At 40.2% G+C, this 17,872-nt stretch overlaps 1 protein-coding gene and 1 long non-coding RNA gene across 7 annotated transcripts in view; one reads left to right on the forward strand and one right to left on the reverse strand.

Moving 5' to 3' along the window:
* Positions 1-7,768, reverse strand: part of LOC140724926 (uncharacterized) — a 166,167-nt gene extending 158,399 nt beyond the window's left edge. For all 5 annotated transcript variants that reach the window (XR_012098219.1, XR_012098218.1, XR_012098220.1 and 2 more), the window contains exons 1-3: positions 7,646-7,768; positions 6,020-6,090; positions 4,068-4,167 (exon numbers count right to left, since the gene is read on the reverse strand). This is a non-coding gene — a long non-coding RNA (uncharacterized lncRNA). The remainder of the gene's footprint in view (positions 1-4,067; positions 4,168-6,019; positions 6,091-7,645) is intronic.
* A 143-nt stretch (positions 7,769-7,911) lies between these two features.
* Positions 7,912-14,538, forward strand: eif5 (eukaryotic translation initiation factor 5). 2 transcript variants are annotated; one of them, XM_073039738.1, is made up of 12 exons: positions 7,912-8,029; positions 8,161-8,313; positions 9,151-9,430; positions 9,512-9,593; positions 11,418-11,590; positions 11,811-11,922; positions 12,006-12,133; positions 12,235-12,396; positions 12,722-12,883; positions 12,961-13,125; positions 13,818-13,952; positions 14,140-14,538. In XM_073039738.1, exons 3-12 carry the CDS (start codon positions 9,359-9,361, stop codon positions 14,233-14,235), a joined length of 1,287 nt encoding a protein of 428 aa, XP_072895839.1. In that variant the 5' UTR covers positions 7,912-8,029; positions 8,161-8,313; positions 9,151-9,358; the 3' UTR covers positions 14,236-14,538. The 2 variants fall into 2 exon arrangements, with proteins under 2 accessions (XP_072895839.1, XP_072895840.1); XM_073039739.1 differs by having other exon boundaries at positions 7,957-7,981.
* Positions 14,539-17,872: the final 3,334 nt, after the last annotated feature.

Raw genomic sequence — 17,872 nt, forward strand, 5'->3', positions numbered from 1 at the left:
TTGAATTTCCAGCATCTGCAGACTCTCTCATGCTTAAATCTCAATGTCTACTTCCCAACCCCCCCCCCCGCCAATGTTAAATTATTCAGCTGTGGTTTCATCTTACAGTAGTTGATCCTTTTGCTTATCATGAGTTTCTCAAAAGCTCACTGTGATTTCTCCAAACCTGAGACCCTAGGCTTTGTAATTTTTTAAAATATATCTTTAAAGATATAACACAAGAGTTTATCTGTACACAAAATATACACTCAGTGGCCACCGAGTGTATAAATGTTCAGGAGTTACCTAATAAAGTGTCCACTGAGTGTATTTCAGTATGTTAGTGGTCTTTTGCTGCTGCAGCGTGTCCACTTCAAGGTTTGACGTGTCATGCATTCAGAGATGCTCTTCTTGCACATCATTGCAGTAACGCGTGATTGTCTGAGTGACTGTCACCTTCCTGTCAGCTTTAATTAGCCTAGCCATTCTCTGACCTCTCTCAGCAACAAGGCATTTTGACTCACAGAACTGCCATTCACTGGATACCTTTTGTTTTTCACATCATTCTCTGTAAACTCTAGAGACTGTTGTGCGTGAAAATCCCAGGAGATCAGCAGTTTCTGACGTACTCACACCACATCATTTGGCACCAACAATCATTCCACTGTCAAAGTCACTTAGATCATAATTCTGCCCCATTCTGATGTCTGGTCCGAGCAACAAATGAACTTCTTGACAATGACTGCATGCTTTTATGCATTGAGTTGCTGCCACGATTGATTAAATATTTGCATTATTGAGAATTTGTACAAGTGCATCTAACAAAGTGGATACATGCAGGTTTCCAAAAGACATCTGACAAATTGACACATAATAGTCTGGTACATAGATAATGAGTTCTTAGTATTAGAGGAAGTATGTTAGCATAGATGGAATACTGCCTAGATAACAGAAAACAGATTGGAAAGATATAACAAGCAGAATATCACAGTGATCAGCTTTTGGCCCTCATTTAATTTAATATTTAAATGACCTAGGGAAAGGGGTAAATTGTAAGGTATCCAGGTTTGTCAATGACAAAAAAATGGAAGAACTGTTATGACAAAGATATTGTGATCATACAACAGGATATAAATAGATTGGGAGCTTGGCAAACAGAATTCAACTTATGAAGTCATTACTTCAGTAGGAGGAATCAAAAGATAAACTGCTCTCTGTGGAGAATGAGTGAAGTACAGAGGGTTCAAGATGTTCTGGTGAATGAATCACAAAATATGAGCAGGTAATTATGAAAGACAGTGGCAGATGGGGGTCGTCAGCTGTGGTGAACTGCTCATTGAGAAGGAAAGCTCTTAACTCAAACTTCCGCTGCTTTGTGGCTGTACCCACTCATGAAGAAGGCTTTGGGAGTAAATGAGAGAAAAATCTGGAGTTAAGAGTCCCTAAGGCAGTCCTACGTTAGATTCAATGCTGACTGGCAACTCCTATGATGCTGCTGGTGCTAAACAGTATCGGTCTCTGGTGTACCTTCGGGTTCACCAGATGCATGTAGAGGGGGGCTTGCTACATGAGCAACAGCTTGCTTTCCATATTGTACTGCCCAAGCTTGTGTATCTAGACAGCTGGAACACAAATCCATGGTCAACTCTGACCAACAGAGGCTTCAGACCAAAAGACTATACTGTACTCCAAGAAAAACAGGTACAGCAAGTCCACCAAATCAGTGATCTATTCATTGTTTGGAGCCGCTGTCCGGGATGTCAAAGGAGCCAGCAGATGAGTTGGAGAAGGAGAAGCTAGCGCTCGGCTGGGAGAAGAAGCTGGAGCTTGGCTGGGAGCAGGTTTGGAGGAAGTGACCCGGGTTTGGACTATGCTATTGCCTGCTACACAAAGACATCAGAGATGGGGCGCGAAAGCAACATGCAATGTAACCGTGAGTGACTGCCTTTAATGTTTCTCTTGTTGAAGACCCTGTTGAACATTGATAATATGAGATGCCTCAGACCTGTTTCCCTTGTTTTGTAGTGTTACGAAGGATGAACAGCTCTGATGGGCAGAAGGGTGCAGAGTTGCCCATGTTCCCCCCCCCCCCCCTGGGAGAATCACAAACCATTACTGTTGCTATGCTGCTAATGAGAGAGAGATGGAACAAAAACATGCCAGAACATCTGCTACTGATAAGAGAGGGGAGAGCGACTTGTTGATTCATCATATTATGACTTCTGAAAGACTTATGGCTTCTGAGAAGGTTATTTACCTTATACCATTCTGTTCATTAAAATTCCTCAGTGGACAGCCGGAGTGGGCTGGTTTGATGGACAAAGCCATTCAAAATTGATGGACAACTGAGACCCTGTGAGTAGGGATAAAAGTGAGGTCTGAGGAGACACCCCTCAGACACACCAAGAGACACACTAGTGAGCACTGCTTGAGTGTTGGAACCCACGTGAAGGTGTGGGGCATCGGAGACCGAACAAAGGATCGGTCAGTTTAACTCACAGTGTTATAGCAGGGCCGGTGGGGGCTTGTGTGTGTGTGTCTGCCCTTGCCTGGGTGACGAGTCCACCACAGAAGAACGGTCTAGCTGAAGGGCAGAGGGGTCATACCTGAATGGCCACAACAAAACGACGGATCAAGAACATAAAGGAAGGTTTGCCTGCCTGTAGCTGTTACTGCTCACTCGCTCTCTCTCCCTCTCTCCAACAATTACAACACAATGACCAACATCTACCTCAGCACGTATGAACTGAACTGAACTTTATATTCACATATGACAATTCATTATCCCCTAGACATCGATAGAGCTTGTTTATTATTGATTATTATTATACCCACACTTTTAGGTTTAGTATTGCTAACGTGTATTATCTATATATTTGCATTGTTGATATTGATTTGTATATTTTACTAATAAACACTGTTGAAAATAGTACCACCAGACTCCAACGGATACTTCTTTCTCTGCTGGTTAGACACCCAGTTATGGGGTACGTAACAGTAGTAAGACAGGCAACAAGGCCGCAGCATGGCCTCAGTTGTAGCGAAGACAAGGCCTCAAGCGGGCCTGCCTGCTGCTGGAGTCCAGGTGAGACAACACTGTGTCGCATGGAGACTGTACTCAGTTAGGAGCTGGCCTCTACCGTCAGTGTTGCCCTCCAGTGTTCAACAGGTGGAAGGACAGGCTGGATTTCCAGGAGTTGTGTCATCAGTTTGCATGTCACTCAGGGACTTGGACTATACAAGTTCTTGCTTAACGATGTGTGTGTCTTTTTCCTCTTTTGCTACTTTGAAAGTATGTTATGCACCTGGGCCCCAGAGGAATGCTGTCTAATTTAACTGTATCCATGTATGGTGTGAATAATTATTAAACTTAATTTGATTTGATTTGATACTATTATATTGTGAAATATATGTGATACTGATGGATATTATTTTCTTTAATTAAAATGTGTGATTACTAAACCTTAGGCAAAAGAAGACAGCTGCACACAAGATTTGTTTTCAGGAAACCTGAGTACGGTTGTGCACAGCATCGATAGCAATGCAAACACCCCTATGAAAGAGATGAACTATCTTCAGCTTGTTGAAAAACATTACCAGCTAACCTGACGAACTAACAGCAACAGAGACAGTGATTCAAATTTGCTTCAAGGAAATGGCGAGGATTGTTTGTAAGAAAGAAGAGTGTAAAGATGGACTAATATGGGCTTATAATATGGATGTTGATGTTTTATGTGTTTATGGAAAATTATAATGGTGACATTCCTTGGAGGTTTTGGAAACGTGTGCAGCTGAGATTAAGGAAGTGAATATTCTAAAGGGAAATTCACACAGAAACCCCTACATTGGGAAATACTCCAAAGAGTTCTTTGAGCACTGGAGTGAAGAGAGCCTTTCCAGCACTGGTAACCCACTGGAACAGATGAAGGAGTGATTGTCTGTTACCAAGAGGAGTCACGGCAGGACCCATGATCTCAAAGCTGATATTGGTAGAATGAAGCTGAGTTAGAAATCTTTGCTTAGAAATTGGGGAGGGGAGGGAGTGATTGTGACTCTGACAAAGAGCTTTCTGCTGTTCATTTTTGTACCTGCTGACTTATTTATTTATTTTGAGATACAGCGCAGATTCCGTTTTCATGACTTTGCCTCTGTTGCTGTCCTGTCTCCTTTCCGTTTCTCTCTTGACTGCTGATACACAACAGAAGAAAGGGGAATTAAATTTGTTGGCACATAAAGTCCCAAGAATATAAAGAGTTATACATGTAGCGTGGATAGAAGTTTAGACAGCAGATGGTGGATTGTATAGAATTCCACTACTTGTAGTACATAAATGCAAAAAAAATGCTTGCAGTTCACAACAGCAGACCTTTTAGATATTTAAGTATTTTGTATGTACTGTTCTCTTTGTGTTTTATGCCGTGCAAACTTGTTATTTTCACAAAAATGATTTGAAGATTTTTTTATTTAGCTAATACCATCTGTTTAACAAAAGAAAAGCCTCAATTTGCATTGTGGCATATTAGCTTATGATGTGCATTGATCTAAAATTCAGCTCTACATTTCAGCTCAGCATTTACCATGCTTAAAATAAATGAGTTGTTGCTTACAGTAAAGTAATGAAGAAAGACAATTTTAGGCAAAATCATTAAACATTAATGCTCTAATGTCTCTGAACAATGATATTTTAACCAAGGGAAAAAAAGCAATTTCTAGAAACATTTAAAAGTCGCCACTTTAATTGTGATGTCATAGTGATTTCCAGCAGAATCTTGTTTCAATTTTTTAGCCCACTTCCATATTTCTCCAGAAGGAAAGTAATGGCAGAAGGGCCAAATAGACAAATTGATGACAATCAATCTTAAAACTGAATTTCAACATACAGGATAATAAGTCTAAAAACCCTGAGAAAAATTCCTGAATTCCTGCCTTTTAAGAAAATCATGCTGTTAACATTATAAGGTTGGTAATACTTTGAGGCACTTGGAAATAGTGAACAATTATGATCAGCTCCAATCTTATATGAAGAATCGGGACAAGGTAGGGGAACTTTGGAGTTCTAACATTTTTACTGCCACTCATTCTTTGGGGCACTCTTTTATTTTCATGGATGTCTGCGAAGAACAAGAATTTCAAGTTGCATATTGTATACATTATCTGATATTAAATGGAACTATTGAACTATTGAATGCTGAATGAAAACAATCATGTCATTCATGTATAATAAAGACATACATTAAAACTGGGTACTTAAAATGAGTTAAATACTTTAGAAACATATTTCAGAAGTGACAGTGATATTTAGAAGTTTTATCATTTCCATTTTAGATGCATTAATTGCATTGTCTTTATATTGATACTCACAGATTTTACTCAGTTTGGCCTTGGTAGACATTTTAGTGGAAGACAGTAGTCTGCAAAAGTCTTAGGCACATATTTGTACCTAGGATGCCTAAGACTTTTACACAGTACTGTATTTGTCAATGTGGAGTGGAGAGCAAGTCTGTAAATCTGGCAGGAGCAAAAGATGTTTGGAATGGCAAGGGTGGAGTGCTGTGGGTCAGGTGGCAGAGAAGGAGTGCCGGGGAAGGGGGTGGTGCAAGAGCAGATACACCCAGCCCTGAGACACCAGTCAAGGCCATTTGATTCTAAACAAGTGGCTTATTTATCATTAGAGAATGTCTCTCTGGTGCTCCCCGTTCCCCCTCCTCTCCTTTCTACTTTTCCCAAGCATGATTCCCCTCTTCCTGTCCCCCTCCCACTCTCATTCCACAATAGAGACCCAAATCAGAATCAGGATTATCATCATTCACGTATGTCATGAAATTGCTTTTTTTCTTTTTTGCAGCAGTGGTACAGTGCAATACATAAAATTACTACAATACTGTGCAAAACTCTTAGGCACCCTAGGTTTATATATGTGCCAAAAACTTTTGCACAGTATTGTATTATTAAAATTCCAAGGTTATTTCTTTTTCATACAAACTCTAAACACTGCAAATGATAACAACATTATTTCTCATTGTATTCAAATGATACTCACAAAATAGTAAAGGTCACTGGTGATTCTCAGAAAGCGTCTTCATAGCAGCAGTGTTCAAGCTTACCTTCTTACTGTAAAGTGGAAGAAAGCAATAAAGTTCAATTTGAAAGTAAGCATATCCCCATATCCAATGTACCAGTTTTTCTTCCTTCTTTCTACTATGAAGTCAGCACATCTAAAATCAGCACACTGGCAAAAAAAAATACTGCGATAGAAAACTAACATAAGATTAAACCAGAAGTTCTACGGAATATGTAGTGGCAAGTAATCCATTACACGTAAAATTGATTCACAAGAGAACAAGGTCAAAATTACCAAAACTCTCTCATATTATCAGCATTGAAACCAACTTAAACTAAAATATCACTTTTTGGAAAAGAATAAACACTTCACAATAGCATTTAAATAGTCATGAATAATATTTGCACTGGATTAGAGTGTACTAAGGATTCTTCACAATATTGAAAATGTATATTTTGTAAGGTAATGAGAACAAATTGAAATATAGATTTTCTTTTGTCTTATTCGTATATAGTCAGATTCAACTCTATTTTTAATACACATTTGCTTACAGAATCTTTGGCAGTTCAGAAAGAGGGATCATGAATCTCATACGATTTCTTGATCTTCAAACACCCCTTGTTTTACATGATTAAAGGTTATGCTGGCATCAATGTCTGTCTTTACCAAGAGGCTGCTCTCAATATACAGGAAGTTATTCACATTTTCCAGGATCTCATCATGACGCTAATTGATAATGTACAGTGTGGTAGAGGGCCTTTATGATTCAGATACTCATTTATTTATCACATGTACATTGAAATATACTGTGAAACGCATCATTTGCATTAAGAGCCAACATACCCAAGGATGTGATGAGGGCAGGCCCCAAGTGAAACCACACAGCGCCAACATATTATGCCCACAATGTTCAACAACAGAACAAGCCCATTTCCCACCCACCCACCACACACACACACACTCCTCCAATCCAAGACACTTCACCTCTGACCTCCATAACTAAGGCTTTGAAGCACTTCTATTGGATTCTACATGCTACTGTCTCATAGAAGACAAAAAGCAGTGAAGTATGCGGTCATAAGTTGTTAGCAACCAGCATATTACTCTAATCAGACAATTATTTACTTGAGCATTCATCTAATTTTGATAATAGGTTGAAATAAAAGTTTAAAATATATGCTGGAGCTTTCTAACGGATATTCGGACTTTTAGATCAGAAATTAAAATGAGATTATTTGGTGGCAAAATATATAAGGCACCAGAGAGAGGTTTCTAAACATCCAATATTTATTTCTGAACCAACAATGGTCAATGATCTCATTAGTTATTCGAAAGAACAGTGACGATATTTTAAAATGTGCTTAATCCAGTGAGACTTCTTAGACTTCCTCGAAATGTTCTAGGTGAGCACAGTGTAAATATATCATGGTTAATTATTCTTCACTGAGAAATCAATACGCTCTTTCTACACGTAGCAATGATGACATTGCAATTGTGAGAATTTTTTCAGTACTGATGAATTCGATAGCTATTTAGATCGGGCGCTGCAAGGATCTATCAACACCACGGCCGATTATTCTAGAAACATGAACTGAGCCATCTCACCCGACAATTACAGGACAATTGTCCTTAGTTTCGCAACCTCTCACGCGTATGATGCAATCGCTATTGAAGCACGTAGACCTACAACCCCTCAGCCAATGGAAACGGGCTGCTATTACCGCGAGAGCATGTCGCCCTTCACGCGCTTTTCCCTCAACCTATCTTGAAGAACACATGCTATGATGTCATTTTGAATGACTGTCAACTGGACCACGGAGCTCAGCGAACCGGCGACAGTTTCCCAATGAGCTACGTGGTAACGGCACACCGCCCAATCGCGGGAGGGGTGAGGCGGGTTCCGCGCCCTATCAAGTTAGGCTGAGCCGCAGCTAGCTGGGGGTAGGACGGAAAGGCGTTTTTTTTTGGTTGTTGGTTAGCGTCGTGGAGGTGAGCGCGGGGATGGAAGTGGAGAGGGGAGACAGAGCTCGTTAACAATTTACCTAGCCGGCAACAGGGGGAGAGCGGGCAATCTACAGCATTTACGGTTCACGCTGACCAGTGCTTTTTGTTTCCGACAGATTCCCGCAAACGAGGGCGTCTCGCTCCACGGAAGGGCTTTTTATTTCTTTCGCCCAGAAGGTGTTCGGCGCCTCGGCACCGTGACGTGCCGTCCAGTAGTTCATATCCAAGAGCGATTAGGCGTGTGTTTATGTCTTTGTTTTGTGAAAACGGTAAGGCGGAGGTCGCGTCGAAAGTGGCCGGGGTGGCGGTGCGAGCGGCGAAGGGAGCTTGTCAAGATGGCGTCCTGCGGCCCCAGCTGGGCTCGCTCCAGCCTCTCGTGTGACGCACTATGCGCCAGGCGGCTCGCTTTGCGCCCCGCCAACCGCGGCTCCTTCACCGCAAGGGGCTCAGCCCCTCGCCCGACGAGATTATTTAGTCTGGCAATGTGCTCGGAATCTTTCTGGATTTTTTTTTTTGCCAACTTAACGCTTGGCAATGACTCACGTGTTGCGGAGGCTGCGGCATCAGGAATGACTCAGCACTCGGCTGCGTTCCCCCCCTCCCCACCCCCCATCGTCGTGTAATATTTGCTATTTCTGCCCAAAAACACTAGTTGCATTTAATTAATTAATCTAGCTGTTTTACTCCAACATAACTGACAGTGAATTATGAGTGGATTGTATATTCGAGCCGCAAAATATCGCTTTAGCGAATCCTTCCTCGTTCTTAGATGTGCTTGTATAACCTTTTTTGGCATTCATTTGGTGGTGCGCTGAGGCTGCCTTGTGAATGAATGTTTTCTTTTTTTTAATTTGGTCGTTATTTTTGTATAATTGTTCACTTGTGACTTTAAGGGATTGCGACATTCATTATTCTGTAATACTCCCACACATAGGCTCAAGGTTAAGAATATAAATGTGGGCCACGTTTTTTTTTCCTTGCTGACCTTTACAATGACGTTACTCATTCATGGTCCCAGTTTTTCGTGATAACAAAATTTGGTTAAATATGTGGAGTAAATACTGAATGGTCTATCAATTCATGCCAAGTTTTTTTTTGTTTTACAGAGCTGTTGCGCAGCCCTTGGTACCTGTGTCGGGGAAACCTAACCAACAAGTGGGGAACTTGCAGCCTAAGTGGCGCAAACTTTTTCATGTCAGAGACCGAGTACACTTGCAATTGTTTATGTCATCCATTCTTCTTCAGACAGAAGATACCCAAAAATTTCATTCAAAGATCTTTTCACTTTACTCATAAATCTAATAGTAAACCAGAATGGCTGTCAACGTCAACCGCAGTGTTTCCGATCAGTTCTATCGGTACAAAATGCCCCGTCTGATTGCTAAGGTAAAGTAGAGTACTACTTCGATGGCATTCACAGCAAAATTGATATTCCACACTAAAATGCTTTTTTTTTTATTTCTCCAGGTCGAGGGCAAAGGGAATGGAATAAAGACAGTAATAGTCAACATGGTTGACGTTGCCAAGGCGCTTAATCGGCCTCCAACGTGTAAGTGCTAGTGAAGCTGTAACATTCATTATGATATCTTTGTAGTGTATGATTCTGCTTGCGATTAACCTCACTTCGTTCCTCATTACAGATTTTTTTGTTAATGTTTACATTTGTGAACTGGAATGCTGACTTTCTCCTGCACGATTTGATAATGGCTGTTATGCAACAAATTGTCCCATGCAACAAACACAACATCTGAGATTATAGTGTTATAGGCATAAATAGTCAGAGCTCTTGCAGTGGAAAGCACAGCTGGAAAGGGTTTTGCCCTCGGTTTCCAGGTCTCTGGAGGTTTATCCAAATGCTGATAATGGGTTCTGGTTAATTGGAACACTTCAGGACTGTATGTGTTGGTCCAATTAAGCAGTTGCTCCAATTAGCTAATTACTGTTCAACTGAGTAATTGTGTATTTAAATAAAATGACAGAACGAATTGGAACACTATCAATGCTACTGCAGAACTGTAAAACTGTTAGTTCCTAATAGTTTTTGATGGTGGAATTCATTGAGTGTACACTGTTGTCTGCTCCAGTAGGATAATTCTGGGGCAGCTTACTCACCTTTAGTTCCCAAATGGACGCTCAGCTTTCACCAGTGGCTCCAAGTAGCTGTTTGCATACATCAGTGGCCACACCACAGTAAACTGCTTTGCCAGGCAGGCTCGATCAGGAGAGGGTAGCCAATGGACCTCATACCCCAGTGAAATCGGGACATGTCTATTCTAGCATGTGAAGTCAGCTCTAGAGAACTGGGCAGATGAGCTCAACAGTGCATTCCAGTGGCCAAGAAGGCAGTTCTACCACACTTCATGGAAACCAAAGGACATAAGGCACAGACGTAGTCATGGTACTCCTTATCAACTCTCCCCACACAGGTTTCACTGTCGCTGTCAGTCTTTGAAATGACTAAACAAATTTAGCACAGACAGATGTTCCGGAGATTTTGGACTGCCTTCATACATGCCTTCAATAGCTGCATCCTCCATACCTCCATTGTAACATTTTCGATACCTTCAAATACTTAGTTTCTTACTTAAGGTAGTGAAATAGTTTTATTTTCAGTCCTGGAAACCACTATGCTTAAAACTATAGTGAGCAAAACTTATAAGTTGTCTTCCTACCTTTTGAACGCAAACATGCAACTGACTAAACTCTGCTCTAAGCATGCTGTAGTGTCTATCTGCCACACAAGTCACCGTATCTGGTCCTGTTGAGACTGTTCAGCATCAGCCTCCTGTCCCAGTTAAGTAAGTCTTCCAAAAATACAAAGGGAGTCCTGGTTTTTTAACTTAGTTTTTGTTCTTTATTTGTTCCAAATAAACAACTGCTTTGATTACCAATTGACCGAAATCCAAAAATTTAATATGCCAGTGCTTTCAGTTATCTGTTGCTTAAATGTTAGATCGAGCCCATTAAAAATGCTGTAAAGTGGAGAAAAATGCATACAAGACATTAATTTTTATGGCTGATTCCGTATGGAATGTTTTCAATTCTGTTTAGAGAATTTGTGATTGACATAACACATCTGACATCTTGGTAAGATAACTAGCAAATGATCGGAAGCTCCAGCCAATTTAAATGTTTTTACATCCTTTGTTATTGGTTGGAAAAATTCTACTTTGCTTTCTATGGCAGAAAAGGTTTCAGCTCTAAGATTAAAGTTGAAAGAGTTCGCACTTTTGGATGAAATATATTTCTGTAATGTTGCCTGAGTCTTTTGCTAGCATTTTCAGTTTATGAACTAGGCTATTATTTCAAACATCTTATCAGCTAGAATAATATTTAAAGGCTGAAAATTTTGTACCTACATTTTGCCTTGCAGATCCCACCAAGTTTTTTGGTTGTGAGCTGGGAGCTCAGACCCAGTTTGATTCAAAGAATGATCGTTATATTGTGAATGGATCCCATGAGGCGAATAAGCTGCAAGACATGCTGGATGGATTCATTCGAAAATTTGTCCTTTGTAATGAGTGTGAAAATCCTGAAACTGACCTGGTAAGTGATTTCAGAATAAAAAGTTTTTTTTTAACCTAGTGAGGAGTGTTAATTTTTTTAATTTAAAGACTATGCTTTTGAAGTTTACAATCTCGTGTCCTTTGCTTGAGCTTTGAAGTGAAAAACTTGTTTTTGCTTGTATCTTTGGACTGTATTTGATCTGATATTTGGCAGTTGGGCATCTTTAATTTTTAAACAATTATGTGGTTTTCATTTTTAGCATGTCAATCCAAAGAAACAAACTATTGGTATTTCCTGTAAAGCCTGTGGATACAGAGGCATGCTTGACACGCGTCACAAGCTCTGCACATTCATTCTAAAAAATCCACCTGGTGAGTTTGAATTTGGGTAATGCAGAATTTCATCTTCAGTTTTTAAATTGAAGTCCTTAGTGTAAAAAATTTTTATCTTGCAGAAAATGGGGACAGTGGTTCAGCCAAGAAAGAAAAGGAAAAGAAAAACAAGAAGGGCAAGGATAAAGAGAATGGATCAGTGTCCAATTCTGAGTCCACCCATAATGAATTTGATGCTCCAGAAGCAGTGGTAATATTTTTGTTCATCTAAGTTTTTGTAAGATTTGAAGTTGTTACATCATTCACCCTTAGAATATTGAAAGTTCACACTGTGGTTATTAAATTTCTTAGGATGGTGAGGATGATGATGAAGACTGGTGTGAAGAAACTACAGAAGAGGCCCAGCGACGTCGGATGGGTGAAATCAGTGACCATGCCAAAAATTTGACACTTAGTGATGACCTGGGGAAAACCTTGGAAGAGAGGGTGAACTTATTCTACAACTTTGTCAAGGTAATAGAGTGCATGCTTCCTAAATGATTTGAAGTTTTAAATTTGCTGGAGGGTGTGGGGTGCAAGGAATAGACTGGAACATCAGCCATTATTTCATGGTAGAACAGTTGAGTGGCCAACTTGTAGTTAGGAATGGAATTTAACATGTAAAATACATACGTTCTCATCTTTTTTGTAATGATTTTAGCCAATCATTGATTGATTTTCTGTTTGAGGTTTCTTGCAATAGTGTTCCATATCCAGGAAGTCTAAATATTAGATCAGATGAAGTGGTCATTCTTGATATGTTTTGAGGACTAAACCATATTTTTTTACACTTCCACAGATGAAAAAGGAAGAGGGAATTATTGACTCAGCTGATAAAGAGCTTCTATCAGAAGCTGAACGGTTGGATGTCATTGCTATGGGTCCCCTTATATTGAGTGAACTGCTTTTTGATGAGAACATAAGGGAGCAGATCAAGAAATACAAACGACATTTCTTGCGTGTAAGTTTTTTTTAATCCTCTTTAAAATTAGTGGTATTGATTTACTTTCATGAATGACATTCTTTTTCTTGATTTAGTTTTGCCACGGCAATAAAAAGGCCCAGAAGTACCTACTTGGAGGCTTTGAATGTTTGGTAAAGATACATCGGGACCAACTGCTTCCAAAAGTTCCACATGTTCTGAAGGAACTATATGATGCTGATCTTCTTGAAGAGGAGGTCATCCTTGCCTGGGCTGAGAAAGTGAGTATTCAGTAGATGGGCTCCCTAGCAATTTTGTTTCAGCAAAACCAGTGACCATATAGGATCAACTTCACATGACAGCCCTCTCATTTTAGGGATCTTTTACAGCACCTCCATTTTGAAGAAACCCTAAATTACTTTGGAAATGAAACTTGCAGTACTTGAAATATGGTTTCTAGGCTTTCCTTGCTGTTTGACACTTATTTGTATCTTCAGTGTCTTTAGATTTTGTGCATTTAGTCCCTTTATAAACATATTGAATAGATTCCAGACAACTGCTGTCCCAGCAAAGATGTTACTGAGTCCATAGTCTGAAAATGACCAACTTATTCTGACACTAAAGTCAATTCTCATCATACCAATATTTCCCTCAACTCAGTGCACAATCATGCGGGCACAATTTTGGTTTGAAAACCATTTGGTATTAAGGGCTCCTTCATAAGGTTTAATTGCAGTAAAGTTGGGATATGGAGTGATTTCTGTTACACAAGGTTCTCCATTAACGTTTTTAAAGGTAGGTGTAGTACAGCAACATGTTCCTTTTTATTGCAGTGGTTTCTAACTTGACAGAAATTTAACAATTTTAGCTGTGAGCTATTCTATGGGACAACTGTATTTGTAGTGATATTTTGAACTTGATTAGGTTAACTTGAATAGAACTGGGTAATACAGTTCAACCTGTTTCTGCATAGGTATCTAAGAAGTATGTCCCAAAGGAACTTGCCAAAGAGATACATTCAAAAGCTGATCCTTTCATTAAGTGGCTAAAAGAAGCAGAAGAGGAATCTGATGATGATGATGACAATGATGAAGATAAAGATGTAGAGGTAATTGGGAATGCCTGACCAGCTTTTATTTCTTGTAACTGAGATTATAGTTGGCAATACCAATTTTAAGTACATTTGTCGATAGCTACAGCTCTCTTAAACTGATTGTTACTGTGCATCATGAAGTATTTGCACGCATCAATGCTTTTTAAAACTGGTAGTGATATACTGATGTTTCAATTTGCAGGTGGTTTATGACAGCTCTGCAAGGCAAGTGAAAGTGGAAACTCTGAAAACCATTAAGACAAAAGAAGAGGAGGATATAGATATCGATGCTATTTGATATATTACTTTGGTGGGGGAATTCACTTTTGCATTGGAAGTCACGGCAATGAAAAGATTTCCTTTACTTACACTGCAACTGCTAACATTGGTTTCTGCTGTAAAAGAATATTTCTACAATGGTATTGATCTAGTGATGCTTTGCCACCTAGCAATTAGGAGCTAAGGACAGCATGTAAAGTTCAAATGGTAGAACAGTCCTAATCTCTTTTCACCAATAACAATTGATATTGGGTGATGTTTCTGCATTTACTGCACATTTATACAGGGATGTAAAATAAAAATTAAAGGGGATTGTTCTGTATTCTCTACATTGTGTTTTTTTATTAATTTGGTGCTAGTTAAAAACAAAAGTTCTTCACTCTTCCCTGTTCTCTAGCTGTATTGAAATAATGAATGTTACCAACATTTTATGAATGGGCTATTAATGTCACAATTAACCCAGTACATGGATGGGTTTAACCAGGGTTGCAATATTACACCTTCATTCTGGTGCAAGTGCCCAGTTGTAGAGTAACTGAATTGTATCTTGTGACCTCTGACTATTTAAACTGTTGGACCATGGCAACAAAAAAATCCACTTAATTACAAAGATCTGATTTGTGTGGTATAACATCACCATTTTGTTAACATTATGGAGCCCTGTGGAATGATACAGAACATGTGCTTGAATAATATAAAAAGTCCCAAGTGTAGATCTTGACAGTGAGTTTTGTGTAAAACCACAGCAAGGTTTAGAAATCCAATATGTCCTAATAGTTCAACCTTGTGTAATACTGCAGGGACTTGTAGGGAGTTAAAATTCGATTTTATCTAGGGTAACTTGTAGCCCTCTATTTTCTGAGTTCCATTTATCTATCCAGAAGTCTCTTAGAAGACACTATTGTATCTGCCTCCACCACCATTGAGGGCAGCCCATTCTGCACACTCACCACTCTTGTGAAAAAATAATGACGCTGACATCTCAGTAAGCGTGACCTTTTTCTAAGCACCTTAAAGCTGCCCCCTTGTGCTAGCCATTTCAGCCCTGGGAAAAAGCCTCTGCCTATCCACACAATGCCTCCATCTTGTACTTCACAGAGGTGAATCTGGAATTCTCTGCCACAGGAAACAGCTGAGGCCGGTTCATTGGCTATATTTAAGGAAGTTAGATATGGCCCTTGTGGCTAAAGGGATCGGGGGTATGGAGAGAAAGCAGGTACAGGGTTCTGAGTTGGATGATCAGCCATGATCATACTGAATGGCAGTGCAGGCTCGAATGGCCTACTATTTTCTATGTTTCTATACACCTCTGTCACTCCAAGGAGAAAAGGCTGAGTTCACTCAACCTATTGTCATAAGGCATGCTCCCCAGTCCAGACAAAATCTCTGTAAATAGCCTCTTGCACCCTTTGTAGTTTCCACATCCTACCAAAAATGTGGTCTGACTAGAGTCCTATATAGCTGTAACTTGATCCCATGGCTGCTGAAGGCCAATGTACCATATGCCTTAACCACAGTCAACCCCAGGATACCTCTGATCTTCCACAGTGCCAGTGTATTACCATTAATACTGTATTCTGCCTTCATTTGACTGACCAAAATGAACCACCTCACACTCAACCAGGTTGAACTCCATCGCCACTTCTCAGCCCAGTTTTGTATCATCACTTTCTCTGTAACCTCTGCCAGCCCTCCATGCTATCCACAACACCTCCAACCTTTGGGTCATCAGCAAACTTACCCATCCTTCCACTTCCTAATCCAGGTCATTTATAAAAATCACAGAGTAAGGGTCCTGGACCAGCTCCCTGAGGCACTCCACTGGTGACTGACCCCCATGCAGAATATGACCTGTCTACAACCACTCTGCCAGTTCTGGATCCATAAAATGTCCCTTTGGATCCCATGCCTCTTTACTATCTCAATAAGCCTTGCATAGGGTAACTTAACAAATGCCTTGCTGAAATCCATATACACTACATCTACTGCTCTTCCTTTAATGTAGTCACATCCTCAAAATTCAATAAGGCACGACCTGCCCTTTACAAAGCCATGCTGACTACTAATCATATACCTCTCCAAATGTTCATAAATCCTGCCTCTCAGGATCTTCTCCATCAACCTGACCACTGAGGTAAGACTCACTGGTCTATAATTTCCTGGGTTATCTCCTTGAATAAAGGAACACCACCTGCAACCCTCCAATCTTCTAGATCCTCTCCTGTCCCCATTGATGATGCAAAGATCATTGCCAGAGGCTCAGCGATCTCCCTCACCTCCCACAGTAGCCAGGGGTACATTTTGTCTGGTCACGGCGAATTATCCAACTTGATGCTTTACAAAAATTCCAGCACATCCTCTTTCTTAATATCTACATGCTCAAGCTTTTCAGTCTGCTGCAAGTCATCACTACAATCACTAAGATCCTTTTCCATAGTGAATTCTTAGTAAAGTATTCATTAAGTACCTCTGCTAGTTCCTCTGGTTCCATACACACTTTCCTGCTGTCATATTTGATAGGTCCTATTCTTTCACATCTTAACCTCTTGCTCTTCACATACTTACAGAATGCCTTGGGTTTTCCTTAATCCTGCCTGCCAAGGCCTTCTCATGGCCCCTTCTGGCTCTCCTAATTTCCTTCTTAGGTCCTTCCTAGTAGCCTTATAATCTAGATCTCTAACATTACCCAACCTCTTGTAAGCTTTTCTTCTTGACTAGATTTATTACACCTTTACATCACAGTTCCTGTACCCTACCATAACTGACCCTGTCTCATTGGAACATAACCTATACAGAGCTCTACACAAATATCCCCTGAATATTTGCCACATTTCTTCCATACTTTTCCCTGAAAACATATGTTTCCAATTTAAGCCTTCAATTTCCTGCCTGATAGCCTCATAATTCCCTGTACAGACAGACATACTTTATTGATCCCGAGGGAAATTGTGTTTCGTTACAGCTGCACCAACCAAGAATGGTAAAGAAATATAGCAATATAAAACCATAAATAATTAAATAATAATAAGTTAGTCATGCTAAGTGGAAATAAGTCCAGGACCAGCTTATTGGCTCAGGGTGCCTGACACTCCGAGGGAGGAGTTGTAAAGTTTGATGGCCACAGGTAGGAATGACTTCCCATGACGCTCAGTGTTACATCTCGGTGGAATGAGTCTCTGGCTAAATGTACTCCTGTGCCTAACCAGTACATTATGGAGTGGATGGGAGTCATTGTCCAAGATGGCACGCAACTTGGACAGCATCCTCTTTTCAGACACCACCGTCAGAGAGTCCAGTTCCAACCCCACAACATAACTGGCCTTATGAATGAGTTTGTTGATTCTGTTGGTGCCTGCTGCCCCAGCATACAACAGCAAACATGATAGCACTGGCCACCACAGCCTCGTAGAACATCCTCAGCATCGTCCCAATTATTAATTAAACGCTTTTCTAACTTGTCTGTTCCTTTCTCTCTCCAATGCTATTTTAAAGGAGATAGAATTATGATCACTATCTCCAAAATGCTTTCCCACTGAGAGATCAGACACCAGACCAGGTTCATTTCCCAACACCAAATCAAGTGCAATTTCCTCTTGTAGGCTTATCTACATACTGTGTCAAGAAACCTACTGGGATAAAATCAAAGAAACTCTCCT

Source organism: Hemitrygon akajei, chromosome 3, assembly GCF_048418815.1.
Source record: "Hemitrygon akajei chromosome 3, sHemAka1.3, whole genome shotgun sequence".
Lineage (NCBI taxonomy): Eukaryota > Metazoa > Chordata > Chondrichthyes > Myliobatiformes > Dasyatidae > Hemitrygon > Hemitrygon akajei.